This window comes from Oncorhynchus tshawytscha, linkage group LG30 (genome assembly GCF_018296145.1).
Source record: "Oncorhynchus tshawytscha isolate Ot180627B linkage group LG30, Otsh_v2.0, whole genome shotgun sequence".
Taxonomy (NCBI): domain Eukaryota; kingdom Metazoa; phylum Chordata; class Actinopteri; order Salmoniformes; family Salmonidae; genus Oncorhynchus; species Oncorhynchus tshawytscha.
This window is the reverse complement of record NC_056458.1, coordinates 8,044,965-8,070,990: the sequence shown is the minus strand read 5'-3', so window position 1 is coordinate 8,070,990 and position 26,026 is coordinate 8,044,965. Positions and strand designations below refer to the sequence as shown.

Genomic DNA, 26,026 nt, shown 5'->3' with positions numbered 1-26,026 from the left:
GTTAGATTACTTGTTGGTTATTACTGCATTGTCGGAACTAGAAGCACAAGCATTTCGCTACACTCGCATTAACATCTGCTAACCATGTGTATGTGACAAATAAAATTTGATTTGATTTGAGAACTAATTCTCTACTTCCTGTTTGCGTAGTCTTTCTAAGTACCAGAAAGCTCCACTAGGGGGCAAATAACACCATTGAACACAATGAAAATCCAATTGAACCATTGGAATAAAATAATCTGTTACCTTCTAACAGGATGGCAGCACAACTATCCTTTTGTAAAGGTTGAAGAGTCTATTGTTGTGCTAATAGCCCTTCCTGGAAATTCCTCCAGCTGTCCATCACTACTGTAAATAAAAACACAGATTATTTTAGGGGTTTTTAATTCATTAGAATGCAGGGTTAATAATAATAATAATTTTGACACATAAATGACAAATCAAGTCGTTTTCCGATTTTCGTTTTTCAAATTTAAAAACAAAACAAATTAGCCGTTTTCCGTTTTTTCCAAGACATCTTTTGAATCAAATAACCAATTATCCATAAGCACATAGACCATTTTTGTTCAACCTCCCCTTACTCAGAATATATCATTTTCATAGTCATGGCATGCTTTGTGTAAGAGCTATTCAAGATTGAAATATTAGATCCTATTATTTAAAACAAAACCAAAAAAAGTGAAGATTTTTATCCCTCCAACCCTGTTTCAGAATATACCTTATTCAAAGTTATGGCATGCTTGGTTCAATAGCTATTTACGAGAGAAAACCGAATATCCACCAAACATCCAGTAAAAAACGAATTTAGCATCGGCGCTAAACCGAGCCCACGCCCTCTCAGAAGCCCTTCCCCTAACGTCTAGCCTACAGTCCCAGGAGTCTCTACTTTGTGCGCATGGGCAGAGAAACTACCGCTTGTTATTATTGTAAGAATAATTCCTCTTATGAAAATGGCGTCGAGTCAGGGAGGTGTGGGAGCTGTAACTGCTCTTCCAAACCATCACTTATCCAACGGACCTCACTGGAACCCGGGGATCAACCAGCATCAGCTCCACACGGCCCGGAGTTTAGACCGCGCTCTGGAGGATGCTGTGTGCTCAGGGACGTTGAATCTTAGCGGGAGGAAGCTGAGAGACTACCCTGGACTGTGCTATGATCTTACTGATACAACGCAGGCAGGTGGGTTTCCGAAGTGCTCGCTGTTCCTGAGACCCGCTGGCTTCAGCTGGTTGAACAAATAGGCGTGCCATGCAACAAGGTAGCAAAATATGTATACAATTGAACGTGGTGCGCACTATTATATTAGCCTACCATGGGCTATTTTCACAAACAGCTCTGTTTGATGAATAGTGCAATAGACACAGTGTTGCATTGGCTTTCTTATCGTGGTGTCTTCGCAAGGAATACAATGGCTGAGCTGAATGTGTAAAAATGTGCCATAGTATTCACGTTCTCTACAATTGTGATTGCAATGCCGCGGCAACGGTTTGTTTAGTTGTTTTGGTCGTTTACTCCCCAATTGCTCCCTTGTTGATACCATATGCATGAATGAAATGACAAGAGCAACCAAGTCAGGGCGATAGAGTGGCTTTACATTAACCTACATTTAGATGGTGAGTAGCCTGGCTAGGTGAAGCAAATTATTAGCGAATGGGAAGATGAATCGTAAAACCTTGCCCAATGAATATTTATGCATGTTCACTGAAATGCTATTTTGTCTCCGGCAGACGAAGACAAAAGATACACCCCTCATTGTGGCTATGGAGACGGCGTATAGGCGCATTACCCCCTTAGGGATGTACGAGATCGAGTTGGATTGAACAGACACATTCGTTTAATTTCTGTTGAATCATAATTTTAAGTGAATAGATATGACATGAGTAAATGTATATTTTATTCTCAAGAGGTCAAATATCACATGTCGATTTGAGAGTACAATGTATGCTGTTCACGTGGTTGAACACATAGCAGGCCTATACTATACACTGTCAATAGCCTACAGTTTATTGAATCCATGTAGATAGCTTATGTATGTTTTGGCAGAATGAAGCATTAATTTGTCTTATGAAATGATGATGCTGCTGGATTCCCACACTGCAGGGTCTAATAGCCAACTGTACATCATGCATGTGGTGCCTGATTGTGTGGCCTCTGAAGCCAGGTGGTGGAATTATTGATGGTGGTGATGAGAGACAGAATGCAGTTTAACATACTGAGCTTCATGCTTGTTATTACTTGGCTGGACAATTTTTAGGGCCTTCCTCTGACACTGCCTGGTGTAGAGGTCCTGGGTGGCAGGTAGCTTTGCCCCAGTGATGTACTGGGCCGTACGCACTAACCTCTGTAGTGCCTTGCGATCGGAAGCCGAGCAGTTGCCATACCAGGCAGTGATGCAAGCAGTCAGGATGGTGCAGAGGTAGAACCTTTTGAGGATCTGAGGACCCATGCCAAATCTTTTCAGTCTCCTGAGGGGGAATAGGTGTTGTCGTACCCTCTTCATGACTGTCTTGGTGTGCTTGGACCATTTTAGTTTGTTGGTGATGTGGACACCAAGGAACTTGAGGCTCTCAACCGGCTCCACTACAGCCCCGTCGATGAGAAAGGGGCGTGATCGGTCCTCTTTTTCCTGTAGTCCACAATCATCTCCTTTGTCTTGATCACGTTGAGGGAGAGGTTGTTGTCCTTGCACCACATGGCCTGGTCTCTGACCTCCTCCCTATAGGCTGTCTCGTCGTTGTCGGTGATCAGGCCTACCACTGTTGTGTCATCGGCAAACTTGATGATTGTGTTGGAGTCGTACCTGGCTATGCAGTCATGAGTGAACAGGGAGTACAGAAGGGGTCTGAGCATGCACCCCTGAGAGGCCCCTGTGTTGAGGATCAGCATGGCGGATGTGTTGTTCCCTAACCTTACCACTTGGGGGTAGCCCGTCAGGAAGTCCAGGATCCAGTTGCAGAGGGAGGTGTTTAGTCCCAGGGTGCTTAGCTTATTGATGAGGGCACTATGGTGTTGAACGCTGAGCGGCCAATAGCATTCTCACATAGGTTATTCCTTTTGTCCAGGTGGGAATGGGCAGTGTGGAGTGCAATAGAGATTGCATCATCTGTGGATCTGTTAGGGCGGTATGCAAATTGGAGTGGGTCTAGGGTTTCTGGGATAATGGTGTTGATGTGAGCCATGACCAGCCTTTTAAAGGACTTCATGGCTACAGATGTGAGTGCTACGGGTTGGTAGTCATTTAGGCAGGTTACCTTTAGTGTTCTTGGGCACAGGGACTATGGTTGTCTGCTTAAAACATGTTGGTGTTACAGACTCGGACAGGGAGAGGTTGAAAATGTCAGTGAAGACACTTGCTAGTTGGTCAGCACATGCTCGGAGTACACGTCCTGGTAATCCATCTGGCCCTGCGGCCTTGTGAATGTTGACGTGTTTAAAGGTCTTACTCATATCGGCTGTAGAGAGCGTGATCACAGAGTCTTCCGGAACAGCTTGTGCTCTCATGCATGTTTCAGTGTTATTTGCTTCGAAACGACCGTAGAAGTCATTTAGCTCATCTGGTAGGCTCTTGTCACTGGGCAGCTCTCGGCTGTGCTTCCCTTTGTAGTAGAGGTCGACCGATATGATTTTTCAACGCCGATACCAATTGTTGAAGGACCAAAAAAGCAGATACCGATTAATCGGCCTATATATATATATATATATATATATATTTTTTTTTAAAAATATGTATTTGTAATAATGACAATTACAACAATACTGAATGAACACTTATTTTAACTTAATATAATACATCAATAAAATCAATTTAGCCTCAAGTAGATAATGAAACATGTTTAAAAGTGCAATATGTGCTATGTAAGAAAGCTAACGTTTCAGTTCCTTGCTCAGAACATATGAAAGCTGGTGGTTCCTTTTAACACGAGTCTTCAATATTCCCAGGTAAGAAGTTTTAGGTTGTAGTTATTATAGGACTATTTCCCTGTATACCATTTGTATTTCATTAACCTTTGACTATTGGATGTTCTTATAGGCACTTTAGTATTGCCAGTGTAACAGTATAGCCTCCGTCCCTCTCCTCACTCCTCCCTGGGCTCGAACCAGCAACACAACGACAACAGTCACCACATCGAAGCAGCGTTACCCATGCAGAGCAAGGGAAACAACCACCCCAAGGCTCAGAGCGAGTTAAGTTTGAAACGCTATTAGCGCACGCTAACTAGCCAGCCATTTCACTTCGGTCACACCAGCCTCATCTCGGGAGTTGATAGGTTTGAAGTCATAAACAGTGCAATGCTTGACGCACAACGAAGAGCTGCTGGCAAAATGCACAAAAGTGCTGTTTGAATGAATGTTTACGCGCCTGCTTCTGCCTACCACCGCCCAGTCAGATACTTCGATACTTGTATGCTCAGTCAGATTATATGCAACACAGGACACACTAGATAATATCTAGTAATATCATCAACCATGTGTAGTTAACTAGTGATTATGATTGATTGTTTTTTATAAGATAAGTTTAACTTCTTGCGTCGAGCCATCCCGGATCCGGGATCGTGAATACAGCCTCAAGCTCATTACCATAACGCAACGTTAACTATTCATGAAAATCGCAAATGAAATGAAATTAATATGCTAGCTCTCAAGCTTAGCCTTTTGTTAACAACACTGTCATCTCAGATTTTCAAAATATGCTTCTCAACCATAGCAAAACAAGCATTTGTGTAACAGCTAGCGCAGCTAGCGTAGCATTTAGCATTAGCATCAGCAGGCAACATTTTCACAAAAAACAGAAAATCACTCAAATAAAATCATTTACCTTTGAAGAACTTCAGATGTTTTCAATGAGGAGACTCTCAGATAGCAAATGCTCAGTTTTTCCTGAAAGATTATTTGTTTAGGAGAAATCGCTCCGTTTGGAGCGTCACGTTTAGTTACGAAAAAAACCTGTATCCAGGAGTGTAATTATCCCCGCAGCTCATTAGCATAACACAACGTTAACTATTCATGAAAATCGCAAATGAAATGAAATTAATATGCTAGCTCTCAAGCTTAGCCTTTTGTTAACAACACTGTCATCTTAGATTTTCAAAATATGCTTCTCAACCATAGCAAAACAAGCATTTGTGTAACAGCTAGCGCAGCTAGCGTAGCATTTAGCGTTAGCATCAGCAGGCAACATTTTTACAAAAAACAGAAAATCATTCAAATAAAATCATTACCTTTGAAGAACTTCAGATGGTTTCAATGAGGAGACTCTCAGTTAGATAGCAAATGCTCAGTTCTTCCTGAAAGATGATTTGTTTAGGAGAAATTGCTCTGTTTGGTGCGTCACGTTTGGCTACCAAAAAAAAACGAAAATTCAGTCTTCAAAACGCCGAACTTTTTTCCAAATTAACTCCATAATATCGACTGAAACATGGTAAACGTTGTTTAGAATCAATCCTCAAGGTGTTTTTCACATATCTCTTCATGATATATCGTTCGTTGAAAGCCTCCTCTCTCCTCTCAATCACTGGATGACTGCGTGCAGCTTGTAGATTACGCACCAATTTAGACAAAGGACACCGGGCGGACCCCTGGTAAATGTAGTCTCTTATGGCCAATCTTCCAATGATATGCCTACAAATACGTCACAATGCTGCAGACACCTTGCAGAAACGATAGAAAGGGCAGGCTCATTCCCGGCGCATTCACAGCCCTATAAGGAAAATTCTAAAATTCTGCCCATTTCCTGGTTGAAGTTTCATCTTGGTTTCGCCTGTAGCATGAGTTCTGTGGCACTCACAGATAATATCTTTGCAGTTTTGGAAACCTTAGAGTGTTTTCTTTCCAAAGCTGCCAATTATATGCATAGTCGAGCATCTTTTCGTGACAAAATATTGCGCTTAAAACGGGCACGTTTTTTAATCCATAAATTAAAAGAGCGCCCCCTATATCCAAGAAGTTAATGCTAGCTAGCAACTTACCTTGGCTTACTGCATTTGCGTAACAGGCAGTCTCCTTGTGGAGTACAACGAGAGAGAGGCAGGTAATGGTTTGCAAGCCCTGCCACATCCAACGAACACCAGTGCCGGTGTAGTACGATTCGATCTTAGTCCTGTATTGATGCTTTGCCTGTTTGATAGTTCGTCTGAGGGCATAGCGGGATTTCTTATACGCTTCCGGGTTAGAGTCCCGCTTCTTGAAAGAGTCAGCTCTAGCCTTTAACTCAGTGCAGATGTTGCCTGTAATCCATGTCTTCTGGTTGGGGTATGTATGTACGGTCACTGTGGGGATGACATCATCGATGCACTTATTGATGAAGCCCATGACTGATGTTGTGTACTCGTCAATGCCATCGGCGGAATCCCGGAACATATTCCAGTCTGTGCTAGCAAAACAGTCCTGTAGCTTAGTATCTGCTTCATCTGATCACTTTTTTATTGTTCAAGTTATTGGTGCTTCCTGCTTTAATTTTTGCTTGTAAGCAGGAATCGGGAGGATAGAATTATGGTCAGATTTGCCAAATGGAGGGCAAGGGAGAGCTTTGTTTGCATCTCTGTGTGTGGAGAAAATGTGGTCCAGAGTTGTTGTTTTTTTAAAAATTTATTTATTTTTTCCTCTGGTTTCACCTTTAACATGCTGATAGAAATTTGGTAAGATCGGTTTGTTTCCCTGCATTAAAGTCTCCGGCCACTAGGAGCGCCGCCTCTGGGTGAGCGTTTTTCTGTTTGCTTGTGGCTGAATACAGCTCATTTAGTGCAGTCTTTGTGCCAGCATCAGTCTGTGGTGGTATGTAGACAGCTACGAAATATACAAATAAAAACTCTCTAGGTAGATGGAGTATCTCATGATAAGCTGTAGACCACACTAACTCAGGCGAGCAAAACCTTGAGACTTCCTTAGATATTGTGCACCAGCTGTTTATTTATAAAAATACATAGTCCACTGCCCCTTGTCTTACCAGATGCTGCTGTTCTATCCTGCGAGTACAGTGCACAACCACCCGGCTGTATGTTGATAATGTTGTCATTCAGCCACGAATCCGTGAAGCATAAGATATTACAGTTTTGAATGTCCTGTTGGTAGTTTAATCTTCCACGTAGGTCATCAATTTTATTTTCCAAAGATTGCACGTTTGCTAGCAGAATGGAAGGCAGTGGGGGTTTATTCGATCGCCTATGAGTTCTCAGAAGGCAGCCCGCCCACCGGCCCCTTTTTCTCCGACTTCTCTTCACGCAAATGACGGAGATCTGGGCCTGTTCCCAGGAAAGCACTATGTTATTCAGGTTGGACTCGTTAAAGGAAACAAAGGATTTTGCCAGTTCGTGGTGAGTAATCGCAGTTCTGATGTCCAGAAGTTATTTTCAGTCATAAGAGACCATATCAGCAACATGTACAAAATAAGTTACAAACACCACAAAGAAACAAACAAAAAACACAATTGGATAGGAACATGTAAAACGTCAACATTCTTCTCCGGCGCCATCTTAGCTGGTAAGCCTGCAAAAATCACTGAAGCTGGTGACTCATATCTCCCTCACTAGCTTTAAGCACCAGTTGTCAGAGCAGCTTACAGATCACTGCTGCACCTGTACATAGCCCATCTGTAAATAGCCCATCCAACTACCCCACCCCCATACTGTTATTTTATTTATCTTGCTTCATTGCACCCCAGTATCTCTACTTGCACGCTCATCTTCTGCACATCTATCACTCCATTGTTTAATTGCTATATTGTAATTATTTCACCACAATGGCCTATTTATTTCCTTACCGCCCTTATCCTACCTCATTTGCACACACTATATATAGACTTTTTCTATTGTATTATTAACTGTATTTTTGTTTATTCCACGTGTAACTCTGTGTTGTTTGTGTCGCACTGCTTTGCTTTATCTTGGCCATTTCGCAGTTGTAAATGAGAACTTGTTCTCAACTGGCCTACCTGGTTAATTTTTAACATTTTTAAAATTTCACCTTTATTTAACCAGGTAGGCTAGTTGAGAACAAGTTCTCATTTGCAACTGCGACCTGGCCAAGATAAAGCGTAGCAATTCGACACATACAACAACACAGAGTGACACATGGAATTAACAAAACATACAGTAGAACAAAAGAAAACAAAAAGTCTATATACAGTGAGTGCAAATTAGGCAAGTTAAGGAAATAAATAGGCCATGGTGGCGAAGTAATTACAATATAGCAATTAAAACACTGGAATGATAGATCGGCAGAAGATGAATGTGCAGGTAGAGATACTGGGGTGCGAAGGAGCAAAATAAATAAATAAATACCAGTATGGGGATGAGGTAGGTAGATAGATGGGCTGTTTACAGATAGGCTAAGTACAGGTGCAGTGATCTGTAAACTGCCCTGATAGCTGGTGATTAAAGCTAGTGAGGGAGATGTGAGTCTCCAGCTTCAGAGATTTTTCCAATTCGTTCCAGTCATGGGCATCAGAGAACTGGAAGGAAAGACGACCAAAGGAGGAATTGGCTTTGGGGGTGACCAGTGAGATATACCTGCTGGAGCACGTGCTACGAGTGGGTGCTACTATGGTGACCAGTGAGCTGAGATAAGGTGGGGCTTTACCTAGCAGAGACTTGTAGATAACCTGTAGCCAGTGGGATTGGCGACGAGTATAAAGCGAGGGCCAACCAACGAGAGCGTACAGGTCGCAATGGTGGGTAGTGTATGGGGCTTTGGTGACAAAACGGATGGCACTGTGATAGACTGCATCCAGTTTGATGAGTAGAGTGTTGGAGGCTATTTTATAGATGACATCACCGAAGTCGAGGATCGGTAGGATGGTCAGTTTTACGAGGGTATGTTTGGCAGCATGAGTGAAGGAGGCTTTGTTGCGATATAGGAAGCCGATTCTAGATTTAATTTTGGAGAGTTTACAGTCTAACCAGACACCTAGGTATTTGTAGTTGTCCACGTATTCTAAGTCAGAACCATCCAGAGTAGTGATGCTGGACGGGCGAGCAGGTGCGGACAGTGATCAATTGAAAAGCATGCATTTAGTTTTACTTGCGTTTAAGAGCAGTTGGAGGCCACAGAAGGAGAGTTGTATGGCATTGAAGCTCGTCTGGAGGTTAGTTAACACAGTGTCCAAGGAGGGGTCAGAAGTATACAGAATGGTGTCGTCTGCGTAGAGGTGGATCAGAGATTCACCAGCAGCAAGAGCAACATCATTGATGTATACAGAAAAGAGAGTCGGCCTGAGAATTGAACCCTGTGGCACACCCATAGAGACTGTCAGAGGTCCAGACAACAGGCCCTCCAATTTGACACACTGAACTCTATCAGAGAAGTAGTTGGTAAACCAGGCGAGGCAATCATTTGAGAAACCAAGGCTGTCGAGTCTGCCAATAAGAATGTTGTGATTGACAGAGTCGAAAGCCTTGGCCAGGTCAATGAATACGGCTGCACAGTAATGTCTCTTATCGATGGCGGTTATGATGTCGTTTAAAACCTTGAGCGTGGCTGAGGTGCACCCATGACCAACTCTGAAACCAGATTGCATAGCGGAGAAGGTATGGTGGGATTCGAAATGGTCAGTAATCTGTTTGTTAACTTGGCTTTCGAAGACCTTAGAAAGACAGGGTAGGATAGATATAGGTCTGTAGCAGTTTGGGTCTAGAGTGTCACCCCCTTTGAAGAGGGGGATGACCGCGGCAGCTTTCCAATCTTTGGGAATCTCAGACGATACGACAGAGGTTGAACAGGCTAGTAATAGGGGTTGCAACAATTTCGGCAGATAATTTTAGAAAGAGAGGGTCCAGATTGTCTAGCTCGGCTGATTTGTAGGGGTCCAGATTTTGCAGCTCTTTCAGAACATTGGCTATCTGGATTTGGGTAAAGGAGAAATGGTGGGAGCTTTGGCGGGTTGCTATGGAGGGTGCCGGGCAGTTGACCGGGGTAGGGGTAGCCATGTGGAAAGCATGGCCAGCCGTAGAGAAATGCTTATTAAAATTCTCAATTATAGTGGATTTATCGGTGGTGACAATGTTTCCTAGCCTCAGAGCAGTGGGCAGCTGGGAGGAGGTGCTCTTATTCTCCATGGACTTTAGTGTCCCAGACCTTTTTTTAGTTAGTACTACAGGATGCAACTTTCTGTTTGAAAAAGCTTGCCTTAGCTTTTCTAACTGCCTGTGTATATTTGTTCCTAACTTCCCTGAAAAGTTGCATATCACAGGGGGCTATTCGATGCTAATGCAGAATGCCACAGGATGTTTTTGTGCTGGTCAAGGGCAGACAGGTGTGGCGTGAACCAAGGACTATATCTATTCCTAGTTCTACCTTTTTTGAGAGGGGCATGCTTATTTAAGATGGTGAGGAAAGCGCTTTTAAAGAGCAACCAGGCATCTACTGACGGGATGAGGTCAATGTCATTCCAGGATACCCAGGCCAGGTCGATTAGAAAGGCCTGCTCGCAGAAGTGTTTCAGGGAGCGTTTGACAGTGATGAGGGGTGGTCGTTTGGTTGCAGACCCATCACCTAGTAGCACGAGCTCAGAAGATAGATGGGGGGCAGTCAGTTCACATATAGTATCGAGGGCACAGCTGGGGGCAGAGGGAGGTCTATAGCAAGCGGCAACAGTGCGAGACTTGTTTCTGGAAAGGTGAATTTTTAGAAGTAGAAGCTCAAATTGTTTGGGTACAGACTTAGCCTGCAGAGTTCTGTATTACTCTCTATCTTTGCAGTAGATTGCAACACTGCCCCCTTGGGCAGTTCTATCTTGGCGGAAAACGTTATAGTTAGCAATGGAGATTTCAGGGTTTTTGGTGGTTTTCCTAAGCCAGGATTCAGACACGGCTAAGACCTCTGGGTTGGCAGAGTGTGCTAAAGCAGTGAGTAAAACAAACTTAGGGAGAAAGCTTCTAATGTTAACATGCATGAACCCAAGGCTTTTACATTTACAGAAGTCAACAAATGAGAGCACCTGGGGGGTGGGAGTGGAGCTAGGCACTGCAAGACCTGGATTAACCTCCACATCACCAGAGGAACAGAGGAGAAGTAGGATAAGGGCATGGCTAAAGACTATGCAAACTGACCATCTAGCACGTTCAGAACAGAGCGTAAAAGGAGCAGGTTTCTGGGCATGATAGCATAGATTCAAGTCATAGTGTACAGACAAAGGTAAGGTAGGATGTGAGTACATTGGAGGTAAACCTAGGCATTGAGTAATGGAGAGAGAGATATAGTCTCTAGAGATGTTTAAACCAGGTGATGTCATCACATATGTAGGAGGTGGAACAACATGGTTGGTTAAGGCATATTGAGCAGGGCTAGAGGCTCTACAGTGAAATAAGACAGTAATCACTAACCAGGACAGTAATGGACAAGGCATATTAGAGAGAGGCATGCATAGCCAAGTGAAGATATGGGTCCAGTGAGGGGTTGGGGACACGGCTAACAAGCTAACAGTTAGTAGGCCGGAGCTAAACAAGCTAGCAGCTAGTAGACCAGGGCAAGCTAGCAGTTAGCATGGGCTAGCAGTTAGTTGACCAGGGCAAGCTAGCAGTTTATTTATTTTATTTATTTATCCATTATTTTACCAGGTAAGTTGACTGAGAACACGTTCTCATTTGCAGCAACGAACTGGGGATTATTAGGTGACTGATGGTTTGAGGGTCAGATTGGGAAGTTAGCCAGGACACCGGGGTTAACACCCCTACTCTTACGATAAAGCCTGCTGACACCGTTGGTAGACCTCAGAAAAGCAAACAGTTACTGAATGTACTGAACAAGACTCCTATTCCTTTCAATCTTTTACCAAGATTTGAGCAGAGATGCATATTTAGTTTATTTAAAAAGGAGGATGCAGATAAATGATTGTTGACATCGATTAAGCATAATGTTTATGGCTCTAGATGGTAGGAAAAAGTAGTTTCATGTGCTTGAAATTTTTTTTAAATTCTCCAATTTAGCCCACCTCCGGTCCACCCCAAAGCCTTCCTCATGTAATTTGTGCCCCCTCAGATTATGGTGGTGCATGACTCCCCTGGTGTTCAGTACTGTAGTGGGATGAGTCTCAATTCTTCTGTGAATAGGACAGTGATCTAGTATGACAATGATTCTAAAGGGCTATTCATAATGTGCGTGTTATGTAAAGTTGTCTGTTTTGGTTGCAGTCGTCTGCTGTCAAGGCCTCTGATGGAGTTAGTGCCCATGTGTTAAAACACAACTAGCTGTTTCTGGGTCAACCCCCTGTCAGCTCCTGAATTAACACACCCACTGTTTCTAAACAAGTCACTAGTTTCAGAGGAACAGAGTCTTCCTTTTGCAAACCCAGGGTAACTAACTCAAGAGGAAGTGACTGTATAGGAGTTGGTTTGTGTTTCTGTGTGTTTGTATTTGTTGCTTGGGTGTCTGTAATTATGTCATTGCATGGTCTTGGTGGGCAATGTAGGCTACTCGGGTGAGCTAGTTGACAAATGCAAACACATCAGGCAGTGTCTCATAACAAATGAAGGGGAAATGGCAAACACCAGCCTAGTCAGATTGAAAATAGCTCCTAGCCTGTGATGTTAGGGAAATTATTTAAATCAGGTTTCACAAAGGTCTTAGTTAAAATGAATACAGAGTAATAAAGTTCATTCCCACTGGGCACATACTGGTTTCTGTTGAACCAACGTGGAATAGAAATTGATTTGAGGTAAAGAATTGTGTCCTATATGCAAGAGTCCCCTCTACTTATACTGAACAAATATATCAATTAAATGCAACATGCAAGAATTTCAAAGATTTTACTAAGTTACAGTTCATAGAAGGAAATCAGTCAATTGAAATATATTAAGCACTAATCTATGGATTTCACATGACTGCGAAAACAGATATGCATCTGTTGGTCACAGATACCTTAAAGGTAGGGGCCTGAATCAGAAAACCAGTCAGTATCTGGTGTGACCACCATTTGCCTCATGGAGTGTGACACCTCCTTCGCATAGAGTTGATTAGGCTGTTGATTGTGGCCTGTGGAATGTTGTCCCACTCCTCGTCAATGGCTGTGCAAAGTTGCTGGATATTGGCAGGAACTGGAACACGCTGTCGTACACATCGATCCAGAGCATCCCAAACATACTCAATGGGTGACATGCCTGGTGAGTATGCAGGCCATGGAAGAACTGTGACATTTTCAGCTTCCAGGAATTGTTTACAGATCCTTGCGACATGGAGCCGTGTGGATGAATGGCATGACAATGAGCCTCAGGATCTCGTTGCAGTATCTCTGGATTCAAACTGCCATAGATAGAATGCAATTGTGTTCGTTGTCCATAGCTTACGCCTGCCAATACCATAACCTCACCACTACCATGGGGCACTCTGTTCACAACGTTGACATCAGAAAACCACTCACACACACGACCCAATTCACATGGTCTGCAGCTGTGAGGCCGGTTGGACGTACTGCCAAATTCTCTAAAACAACGTTGGAGGCGGCTTATGGTAGAGAAATTAACATTAAATTCTCTGGCAACCGCTTTAGTGGACATTCCTGCAGTCAGCATTCCAATTGCACCCTCTCTCAAATTGAGACATCTGTGGCATTGTGTTGTGACAATTGCACATTTTAGAGTGGCCTTTTACTGTCTCCAGCACAAGTAGCACCTGTGTAATGATCATGCTGTTTAATCAACTTATTGATATGCCACACCTGTCAGGTGGATGGATTATCTTGAGAAAGGATAACTCACTAACAGGGATGTAAACAAATTTGTGCACAATTAGAGAGAAATAAGCTTTTTGTGTGTATGAAACATTTCTGTGATTTAAAAAAAAAATATATATATTAGCTCATGAAACATGGGACCAACACTTTACATGTTGCCTTTTATATATATATATATATATATATATATTTTTTTCAGTGTAGATAGGAGAGACCTACAGTATGCCTACTAGACTGCCACAGAGATGTTAATTTATTCTCGCCTACTTTGAAGTGCTGTGTTTGAATTATACATGGAATGTTCCTTCAGCCAGCTAACGAGATACTTGTTGGTCTATTTTTGGAACGAGATGCATTTGTCAGCTGCTAAAAACAAACATACTAACGTCACAGTTTGATCAGTTCAACAAATTATCTGACTGACTTAAATCTTGTGACATGATGACCGTGTGAGTTGGTTTCAGCACATCATAGTAAGTGTTAAGTGTATACTGTTGCTATGGTCTACCACTGGACAAGAATACCAGGGTGACGTGTATAATTTTTTTTTTTAAATGCATCATACAGAGTCATGAGTAGCTGTGCATACAGGAAGTTTGTGAGCACTATTTCTGGCATGGCTGTGTGTGTGTGTGTGTGTGTGTGTGTGTGTGTGTGTGTGTGTGTGTGTGTGTGTGTGTGTGTGTGTGTGTGTGTGTGTGTGTGTGTGTGTGTGTGTGTGTGTGTGTGTGTGTGTGTGTGTGTGTGTGTGTAGTGGTGACCGAGCAGGCTTGTCTTATCAGGTAGGATGTAATGTTCCTGTCAAAGGCAAAACCTGCCAGTGAGAAGTTACTTGGCGAGTTATTTAAGTGTAAGGATAGTGAGGACCTGTGAAAGAAGAGAGATATGCCATCCATGTTGACATTGAACACATGGAGTGTTGATAGTGATTTAGAGTGTTGTTGCAGACAGTATGTAAGGCAAGAAGACGATTGGCTGAATATACTGCTATGGGTGTGGTGTGTTTGGTCAGTGCTGCTACATTCACCTTTTTCTCTGTGCTACAAAAGGATATGTTTGCTGTAGATTAGTGCTGCTAAAGGACAAGCAGATGGATAAAGAAGGTTGTTTTGGTTTTATAGAAGGTGCATTTCCATTCACACATGATTGTAACACCTTGTAGTGTAGAATGTGAGGATAGGTGAACAGTGGCGAAAAAGGCTTTTGCGTAAAAAAAAAATGGCAGAGCCTTTTCCTTTTTGCCATCTTCCACAAGGGATTCCTCTTGATGATGACTTTGTCATATTTGAGAGAGAAAGAAATGGAAGGCATACAATGTTTAAGCTGGCATACAATGTTTAAGCTGGCATTATCAAATCCTCCATTAAATCTCAACTGGCAGATGGAGATAGTCCTGTTCAAAGAACACTGTTGGGATGAAAGGAGAAATGCGTCAGTTGCATGGATAATGTGTTCTATTTCTGCGCTGATTTTAAGTCCAAGTACATGACTTCTGGTTCAGAAAAAGAAACCTCTCTATTTTAGTTTTAGGACGATTGAGTCAGTAGCGCTTTGAATAGCAGTTGACAGACGAATCATGTAAAGTGAAGGTTTTAATGATTGTGATTTCTTTATCCAAGATGCTGTAAGTCAGACAATTCTTGCACATGACACTGACAGTCATGACATGAAAATAATTGTCATTAGTTCAGAAAAACACATTATAGATAGATGGTTGGATGAACCAGGGCAGGCACTTCTTCTCTTCTTCAGGAGGATATGTTCATGGTAATTTCCATGAAGAAGGACACATGAGCACCAGGGCATTTCCATGTAAAAGGACACATGAGCACCAGGGCATTTCCATGTAAAAGGACACATGAGCACCAGGGCGTTTCCATGTAAAAGGACACATGAGCACCAGGGCGTTTCCATGTAAAAGGACACATGAGCACCAGGGCGTTTCCATGTAAAAGGACACATGAGCACCAGGGCGTTTCCATGTAAAAGGACACATGAGCACCAGGGCGTTTCCATGTAAAAGGACACATGAGCACCAGGGCGTTTCCCATGTAAAAGGACACATGAGCAACAGGGCGTTTCCCATGTAAAAGGACACATGAGCACCAATGGAAAAGGGGTCTTAGAAATCCAGCAGAAAAAGTCTTTAGACTATCAGAAATAAATCAAAACACAAGCATGTTGAAGTAAAGACCCCTGACAACTAATATCAACACTTTTATATTTAGTTTGGGAGAAATTCCGTTACCAAACATTTTGCACCACCATCAAACCCTGCACCTATACACTATCCCCAAAATCCACCACCCCATCCCACTACTTTGTCCCTAAACAATCCTACACCAGGCCGTCGGCCTGGGAGGATGGAACCCCTTCTCTCATCTCAAAACTTCCTGTAGATTTTCTGAACTAAAATATCTCTTACATTTCTCTGCTGCTGCAACTACCACATCCATCTTCTGTGATTTCCACTCCTTCAGCGCAGTGCAGTTGATCAGCATGGCTATAAATGCAAGAAATCCAATCTTACTTAAACGTGTACTTTCTGGATCTCTCTCTCGTCAGGCCTACTCACTGGGTGGCTCCGAGTCAAATCACTCACGCTTGGGCTATCCTCTACTCTCTTCACTGCGTCAGCATAGGAAACGTATTGCCCCACACAAACTCTGACACTCTCTCAACATGTTTCTCTCTCACAGGGTACTTCAAATCAGCAAGTGTGGCAACTGGCGCAAATACCTTAGGTGATGCAACTGGCCACAATGCTTCATCAAGTGCCACGACTGGCCCAAATGCCACTCTCTCTGACTATGCCCTCCTGCACATTTCTCACATCATGGGTTCTTCTTTCTACACACTGCTGCAACATGTCCGAATCCTTGGCACCTAAAGCAACATAGTGGGCCCGGGATTTTTTTGTTGTTGTCAAAGACTCCATCCACCCAAGTCATAGACTGTTCTCTCTGCTACATGTACAAATGACCTCGGCTAACCTGTACCCCTGCACATTGACTTGGTTCCGGTACCCCCTGTATACAGTAGAGCCTCCTTATTGATATGTAATCTTATTGTGTTACTTTTTATAACATTTTTATTATTTAGCAAATATTTTCTTTACTCTATTTCTTGAACTGCATTGTTGATTTAATGGCTTGTAAGTAAGCATTTCACAGTAAGGTCTGCACCTGTTGTACTCAGTGCATGCGACACTTTAAAAAAATTTGAATATAGGGCCTCTCAGAATAGCAAATATAACCTAACCTGACATAATCAGGTGGAAACTATAGCGGTTTCTCAATATGCATATTACCATGCTCCATGCTCTTGAGTGCATTCTCCAAGGACGTTCTTATGAGGACGAGAGTGTGGATAACGCATAAAACATGGATGTATTAACATATCACGATATGCCAGATGATTCTGTTTTGTCATTGTATGCAGTAGCGTTAATATTTATCTTCCCTGGAACTAAGGGGCCTAGCCCAAACCATGAAAAACAGCCCCAGACCATTATTCCTCCTCCATCAAACTTTACAGTTGGCACTATGCATTCGGTCAGGTGGAGTTCTCCTGGCATCTGCCAAACCCAGATTTGTGATTCATCACTTCAGAGAAGGTGTTTCCACTGTTCCAGAGTCCAATGAGAGTGAGCTTTACACCCACTCCAGCCGACGCTTGGCAATGCGCACGGTGATCTTTGGCTTATGTGCAGCTGCTCGGCCTTGGAAACCCATTTCATGGAGCTTGCTTCCAGAGGGAGTTTGGAACTCGGTAGGGAGTGTTGCAACCGAGGATAGAATTTTTACGCGGTACGCGTTTCATGACTCAGGGGTCCCAATTTGTGAGCTGGAATCCACTCTCCCAAACTTTTACTCTCACCGGTCCAAACTCTTCTCTGGTAGGATTCTACCACACCTGTCACTGCAGGTAGACCCACTTCGTCCTGGTCTGGCTCAACTTCAGAGTGCTCACCACTGCCAACCTACTCCACTTCGAGATCATCAAGGTTCTGAGGAAAGCAAGAAGACGTAACGTGACATTTTTACTTAGTTTATATTCAGGAGATGAAGATGTGTACTCCGGAGATAAAGGTCTAATCTTAGCGACATTCTTAAGCTTTCAGGTCATTGGGCTTGGGCCAGGAAACATGAGAAATGGCCATTAGACCGGTGGATATCTGTCCTTTTGGTCTGAGTCCAAATTTGAGATTTTTGGTTCCAACTGCCGTGTCTTTGTGAGATGCAGAGTAGGTGAACGGATGATCTCCACATGTGGTTCTCACCATGGAGGAGGTGGTGTAATGTTGTGTGGGTGCTTTGCTGGTGACCCTGTCAGTGATGTATTTAGAATTCAAGGCACAGCATGGCTACCACAGCATTCTGCAGCGATATGCCATCCCATCTGGTTTGTACTTAGTGGGATTATCATTTGGTTTTCAACACAACAATGTCCCAACACACCTCCAGTCTAAGGGCTATCTGACCAAGAAGGAGAGTGATGGAGTGCTGCATCAGATGACCTAGCCTCCACAATCACCCAACCTCAACCCAATTGAGATGGTTTGGGATGAGTTGGACCGCAGAGTGAAGAAAAAGCAGCCAACAAGTGCTCAGCATATGTGGGAACTCCTTCAAGACTTGTGAAGCTGGTTGAATGCCAAGAGGTGTGCAAAGCTGTCATCAAGGCAAAGGGTGGGTAATTTGAAGAATCTCAAATATAAAATATATATTTGGATTTGTTTAACAATTTTTTTAAAACTACATGATTCTATGTGTTATTTCATAGTTTGATGTCTTCACTATTTTTCCATAATGTAGAAAATAGTAAAATAAAGAAACTCTTGAAAGAGTAGGTGTGTCCAAACTTTTGACTGGTACTGTTGACTGGCACATAGGGCGGGGCGCACAATTGGCTCAGGGTCGTCCGGTTTGGCCGGGGTAGGCCGTCATTGTAAATAAGAATTTGTTCTTAACGGACTTGCCTACTTAAATAAAAATAAAAATGTATTCAGACCCTTTGCTATGAGACTCAATTGAGCTCAGGTGCATCCCATTTTACATTGATCATCCTTGATGTTTCTACAACTTGATTGGAGTCCACCTGTGGTAAATTCAATTGATTGGACATAATTAGGAAAGGCACACACCTGTCTACATAAGGTCCCACAGTTGACGGTGCATGTCTGAGCAAAAACAAAGCCATAAGGTCGAAGGTATTGTCCATAGAGCTCCGTGACGGGATTGTGTCGAGGAACAGATTTGGGGAAGGGTACCAACAACTTTCTGCAGCATTGAAGGGCCCCCAAGAACACAGTGGCCTCCATCATTCTTAAATGGAAGAAGTTTGGGACCACCAAGACTCTTCCTAGAGCTGGCTGCTTGGGAAAATTGAGCAAACGGGTGAGAAGGGCCTTGGTCAGGGTGGTGACCAAGAACCCAATGGTCATTGTGACAGAGCTCCAGATTTCCCCTCTGGAGCTGGGAGAACCTTCCAGAAGGACAACCATCTCTGCAACACTCCACCAATCAGGCATTTTATGGTAGAGTGGCATTTTATGGTAGGAAGCCACTCCTCAGTGGAAGGCATATGACAGCCTGCTTGGAGTTTGCCAAAAGGCACCTAAAGACTCTCAAACCATGAGAAAAAAGATTGTCTGGTCTGATGAAACCAAGATTTTAAATCTTTGGCCTCAATGCCAAGTGTCACACCTGGAGGAAACCTATCACCATCCCTACGGTGAGTCATGGTGGTGGCAGCATCATGCTGTGGGGATGTTTTTCAGCGGCAGAGACTGGTAGACAAGTCAGGTGCGAGGGAATGATGAATGGAGCAAAGTACAGGGAGATCCTTGATGATAACCTGCTCCAGAGTGCTCAGGACCTCAGACTGGGGCGAAGGTTCACCTTCCAACAGGACAACGACCCTAAGTACACAGCCAAGACAAGTGGCTTCGGGACACGTCTCTGAATGTCCTTGAGTGGCCCAGCCAGAGCCCGGACTTGAACCTGCTCGAACATCCCTGGAGAGACCTTAAAATAGCTGTGCAGCGACGCTCCCCATCCAGCCTGACCGAGTTTGAAAGGATCTGCAGAGAAGATTTGGAGAAACTCTCCAAATACAGGTGTGCCAAGCTTGTATCGTCATCCAAGAAGACTCAAGGCTGTAATTACTGCCAAAGGTGCTTCAACAAAGTACTGAGTAAAGGGTCTGATGACTTATGTAAATAAGGTATTACTGTTTTATTTTTAATATATTTGCAAACATTTCTTAACCTGTTTTTTGTTTTGTCATTATGGTGGATTGTGTGTAGCTTAAGGAACAATTAACCTTTTCCCCCCTTTTTTTTGGAATAAGGCTGATTCAAAAAATGAGGAAAAGATCAAGGGGTCTGAATACTTTTCGAATGCACTGTAGACGCACCCTATGTTTGAATAAAATCAATTATACAGTATCTAGGCTAATTTGACTGATGCTTTAAGCACTGAAATTTAAAAATGAAGACACACAAATGACTAAAGAGGCAGCCAGAAACCAATACGACCTAACCAGAAGAAAAAACACAGTTCCCCGCTGCTGCTAGCCTTCGTGGATTCTGCCACACCAGCGGTCAGCAACCTTTTCCATTTGGAATGCCATATTTTTGTACCATTTCCACTGATCCGCGTGCTAGTTAGGATTTCATATGCACATTTTGGAACAGTTTCAATTCATTGCAAAAAAAAAGTCTTCATATAGCGAAATCAATGTCATGTGGTTAATTCAAATTATATCTCAATGAACATTATACAACTCTAAAAGTAACTTATTGCCATTACCAATATGTAAAAATTGCCTACATAAAGCCAACAAAAACATTGCAGCCCACAGGTAGAAAATATCCTTATTAAAAATAAAAAAAATCCTATAAATCACTTTGGCTATGCATGGCCTGTCAGCAAGGAACTTGAAACATTGTATCAATTAACTTTGATACAGCCGGAGGTTCACTCTAGCAACATTGTGTAAAATGGTCTGAGCCCCCAGTTTCCTGTGCCAGCAGTCTCTGTACAGACACATAGCTGTAGGCTAATTCCGCAAGAGTTGAGTAATCAGGTAGGCATTTTTTTATTTTCTTCACAGGATCATCCCAGCAGCCTCAGCAATGGACTAGTCCACTGAGACGGGCGTGAATCAGACCGGTGTCTCGTGCGCCATAACATTTGAAAATATATATATATTTGCCACTGCTCGACTAACAAAAATCTAGCGACCAAACAATCGACATGTCAACTCTTGACAGAACCCCTGACGACGAGAGAACCCCTGACGACGAGAGAACCCCTGACGAGAGAACCCCTGACGAGAGAACCCCTGACGAGAGAACCCTGACGACAGAACCCCTGACGACAGAACCCCTGACGACAGAACCCCTGACGACAGAACCCCTGACGACAGAACCCCTGACGACAGAACCCTGTATATAATATACTCCACCTCCCAGGTGGAATCCTCAGCAGACAGAACTCTCAAACAGAATCATCAAAGATGGAATGCTGGAGCATGAAACCACACCACAGAATACAATCAGAGTACTTTGAGAATGCTTCACAACTTAGAGCAGCACAGCAACAGTGTTGTAAAATAATTAGAAGAAAAATGCTATTTCCATTGTTCTTTAGTGGTTGGGTTCTTGCAGGAGCTGTCAACATAGACCTAGGCCATGTGTTCATGCAAAACTCATGAGATGGAGCGTGTGTGTGTGTGTGTGTGTGTGTGTGTGTGTGTGTGTGTGTGTCGTATTTACATGAGATGCATACAAAGACCGAGAAAGGCAAGGTGTGTGTGTGTGTGTGTGTGCGCAGTATGTTGTTGACAGTTTGCCGGCAGTTCAGTTTGTTTTCCCATGGCAATGTGTGAGAGCTGTAAGCCGATGCCCTGACCTTGTAGAGAGGCTGGAGAGCAGATGCCCAACCTGCCAGATGTTTAAGCCAACATGCTGCTGCATGACCCTACTCTACGCTATGCAACTCTACCCTACCTCAAAGGGCACCAACACACTGCACTGCACATACAAGAGAACAAGAGAGACTTTCCCTCCAACAAAAAACAATGATAGGATGGGGGTAACTGCTGTAGATATAGGATATTTGAACATGATCACTTTATATTATTGTTTGATTTTGTCGTGACTCCTGAGCACTATAGTATTTCACTGTCAGTTGAAATTTGGCTACAGTGGTGAAGCTTGACTCTCTGTCATGTGATCACTTACAACCAATGAAAACAAAAGAGGGTATGGTTATACTGGACACCAACGCTCCCTCCATATACACATGTAAACACTCTTCGATTTTCCCAGCCGACCAAATCGCACAACCCACTACTCCCACACACACACATATAAATACACATTCCGCTGGCTCCGGAATGCTAACACTTTCCCATTTTACGCACACGTATTGACTCATGAAGCTGCCACACTCTTGGCAATCTGATTAGGATTTTCACAGATGGCTGAAACTCCTATTTCGTCCCTAGGGGTTTTGTGTAGATTTGCTAGTCTGCGTCAACATGTCTGGGGGGAAAACTGTCTGAACACATGCATGCCTGTCAGACAGGCCAGAGTTCTATTGTTACAAATTTTGCTGATGAAGTCTACATGCTCATTGTTAACATACAATAACATTAAAGAGAATCAAATATCAGTATTTTTTTTGCCAGTGACAATATTATATTTCCAAAACTGTTGATTTATACATTCTATGCCACTTTTGCATTAATTGACACTTATCCATGCTAGTCCATTGACACTTATCCATGCTAGTCCATTGACACTTATCCACGCTAGTCCATTGACACTTATCCACGCTAGTCCATTGACACTTATCCATGCTAGTCCATTGACACTTATCCACGCTAGTCCATTGACACTTATCCACGCTAGTCCATTGACACTTATCCACGCTAGTCTACTAATTCGTTACAAGTAACAGAAAGGATCATGTGAGAAGGTTAATCCAGTACACAAAATGAAATGATGGAGGCCTATATTAGGCGAGAAGAGCTCTCACCGTCACCCCCCTGTTTCTGTTGATGCCCGGTGTGCTTTAGACTGCTGATGATAATTCTATTAAGGACAGAATTCTATTAGGGAGTTTTATCTCGGTCCAAATGAATGTGATTAGCTGAGGAGAACATTGCTTAGAATGCTTTTAATTTGGAGCCATGTGTGTGCTGTGGTAACTTCAGAGGGCCATGTGTGCGGAGCAACTGCCCACAGGTCATCTCCCTCGATCAGCAGCTAGCATTCTGGAGACGCACATCAAATTAGCCCAGCAGCCCCAGTCAAACAACCACTGATACGATACTGTCTCCTTTGTTAAGCTGCTTTGCAGGAAAGGCAAACGGACTGAGTTGCTACATTTCATTGGAGCCAATCTCTCTTGCTCCATACAATGTACCATGTTTGCATAATGCATTTTAAGACAGAATTTACACAAACTGAATTGAAAGGAAATGTTCCAGTAAACCTTGGTGATAAATGGCAGCCATTTTGCAGCCGAGTACACCCCACCCCACTCCACTCTACCGGAGGGGTAATTATCTGATGTTTGAACCAGATAGTATGAGCTAAATGTCATGGTTTGGTTAAGTCTAGTTCATACGTCCACTAAAATCAAGGCTTGATATGTGAATAGGTAATGCCCCCGTCACACCTTCTCCAGTGGATGTGGTCTATCGTCTCGCAACAGACCGATGTAAATTAGCCTTGAGATAGGCTTGATATGTGAATAGGTAAGGCTAATTTACATCGGTCTGTTGCGAGACGATAGACCACATCCACTGGAGAAGGTGTGACGGGGGCATTACCTATTCACATACCACTACAAGTTCATTCAACCCTCCTACCTCCTCCTGCTCTCAGCGTCACTACAAACCAGGCTTCATCTATTAGTCTGAATGTCCTTTGAATAAAAGAGCCCTTTCTGGACTTGATGAAGAGGCTGCAGCATGATGGTTTGGCTGGGGGGGTAGTCAGCCGTGTTTTGCTGGAACTCTGTGGGCACTAACAAATGGACAAAGGACCTGCTGTCTGCCTGCTTCCCTGCTCCTGCCACAGATGGCGTTTGGTCAGGAGCAAGGATGGAGACAGAGAAACGGACAGCATCACAAAAGCAAAGCAGCACTCTTCTCCCCACCCCCTTCGTCATCAACCCCGTGCACATCAAACGCTCCCCAAACAATAGTGGCTAGGTCTTTGTTGAGCCCGGCGGGGGGGCTGGGTGGGGGGCTCCCCTTCATTTACAGATGGGAGCCGGCATCATCAAAACTTCCAGTTGTAGAAGAGGGCCCGGGCCAACTTTGGTCTTCCCCTCAGGGGGAAATGGGAATGTCTGTTAGTTTTATTTAATGGGAGAGATCCCTTTGCCTTTCCATTCACAGCACATCCACCCGACCTATCTCTTCCTGCACATATTAGCAGAAGAGTGACGTGATGCTCGAGTTGGTCACTCTCATATCGGTCTCTTATGTCTGTCTAGCCGGCCTGTCTGCTCCCATGATCCTCTCTGTCTTTCCCCCAGCTTTGTCGGTGTATCTCTCTCTGTCAGTCAGCCATTCTCACTGTCTGTGTCTGTGGGTAAGGTCTGGGTTATGTTGAGTCAGTCTGTGGAAAGGGGAATACCTAGTCAGATGTACAACTGAAATGTGTCTTCTGCATTTAACTCAACCCCTCTGAATCAGAGAGGTGCGGGGGGCTGCCTTAATCGACATCCACGTCATCTTGGCCCGGGGAACAGTGGGTTAACTGCCCTGCTCAGGGGCAGAACGACAGATTAATATCTTGTCAGCTCGGGATTCTAATCAGCAACCTTTCAGTTACTGGCCCAACGCTCCAGGTAGCTAGGCCCTGTGTGCCTGGGCCATGTGAGAGAACAAAGGCATGTAGAATGGACTTCTCTCACACGGTGCTCCCATGCAGCGCTCCTACCTTCTGACATCACAGGATTGGGACGAGGGGGTAATATCTGCACACGCATACGTGCATTTTGGATGCGTTTTCATGCCAGAAAGGGGAAATCAATGCACACCTGTGCTGTACAACATGAATGATGCATGTAGGAAGAATATCTCTCAGTATAGAATTGGCCGCAAAGCCTTTACGAGCTGTTAAAGATGTGTCGGACACCTTAAGCCTCCCATTAGGGGGTCCGAGAGAGAATTTATCTGTCTGTATGTTTATTCATTTTTCTTTTATTTAACCTTTTATTTAACTAGGCAAGTCAGTTAAGAACACATTCTTATTTACAATCACGGCCTACCCCGGCCGAACCCTAACCCGGACGACGCTGGGCCAATTGTGCTCCGCCCTATGGGACTCCCAATCCCGGCCGGTTGTGATGCAGCCTGGAATCAAACTAGGGTCTGGAGTGACGCCTCTGGCACTGCGATGCAGTGCCTTAGACCGCTGCACGACTCGGGAGCCCTAATATGTCTCTGTGTTTAGCCTGAGAGACTGAGATCAAGACCGTATTGGCTATGTGTTTGTGTGGGATAGAAAAGAGATGTCTCCTGAATCTACAGGACTCTACATACATACAGTACTTCCCAAAAGCTATGGGCTTGTATTCAGTTAAGCCAATTCATGTATTGCCCAATAGTTTATTTGGTGCTGCTGTACTTATGTACGTGTATGTATTAATGGAGATTGTGTGTGTGTGTGTGTGTGTGTGTGTGTGTGTGTGTGTGTGTGTGTGTGAAGCCATAAAAAGAGTAATTGAAAAGCCTGTGCTGTGTGTGTTTACCAGGGGCTGTGCAGCTCCTTAAACGGGTCTCTAATTACTGTATCAGCTCAGGCCCCAGCACACACAGGCCCACATGGGCCAATTAAACCTGCATCAGCAGAGACTCATCACCAGCACACACACACATGACAATATGTGTGTCGAAGTGCATGAGTTTCTGGGAATGGGTGTGTCTTAATGCCTCTCATAAATGCGTCAAGATTTTGTGTGAATAAACGCATTTCTCTTTAGAAACCGTGCAAACACAGCATAAATCAACTCGCAATCTTCCAATGTTTATGAGATGTGGGTGCAAGGACATGAGATAATTTACCAACCCATGATTTGGTCGCACCATTTTTGGTTGTTGTTGTGGCGTATAGTTACATTGTTGCTTCTGTTTGCTGTGAGGAAACAATCTAATCTTACTTCTGAAAGTCGCGTTTTCATTCAACTGGCATCTTTAGAAGGTCATTCACAGTGCTTTATTAAGAAGTGAAATAGACTACTGAGATGGTTTTCAACAAATGTTTTATTTGACATGGTGTGATTCAAAATATTTGAATGTGCAGCCTAATCCAGTGATTGTCATGAATTGTAAGTT

General features: G+C 43.5%; 1 protein-coding gene across 4 annotated transcripts in view; it reads left to right on the top strand.

The window, feature by feature from the left end:
• The first annotated feature begins 884 nt into the window (after nt 1-884).
• The window catches only part of LOC112228856 (leucine-rich repeat and calponin homology domain-containing protein 2), an 82,849-nt gene continuing 57,707 nt past the window's right edge, over nt 885-26,026 (top strand). For 2 of the 4 annotated variants that reach the window (XM_024394559.2, XM_024394558.2), the window contains exon 1: nt 885-1,179. In XM_024394559.2, the coding sequence (XP_024250327.1) occupies nt 945-1,179 (235 nt within the window). In that variant the 5' untranslated portion in view covers nt 885-944. The remainder of the gene's footprint in view (nt 1,180-26,026) is intronic. The other 2 variants (XM_042309678.1, XM_024394560.2) reach the window with 1 other exon arrangement.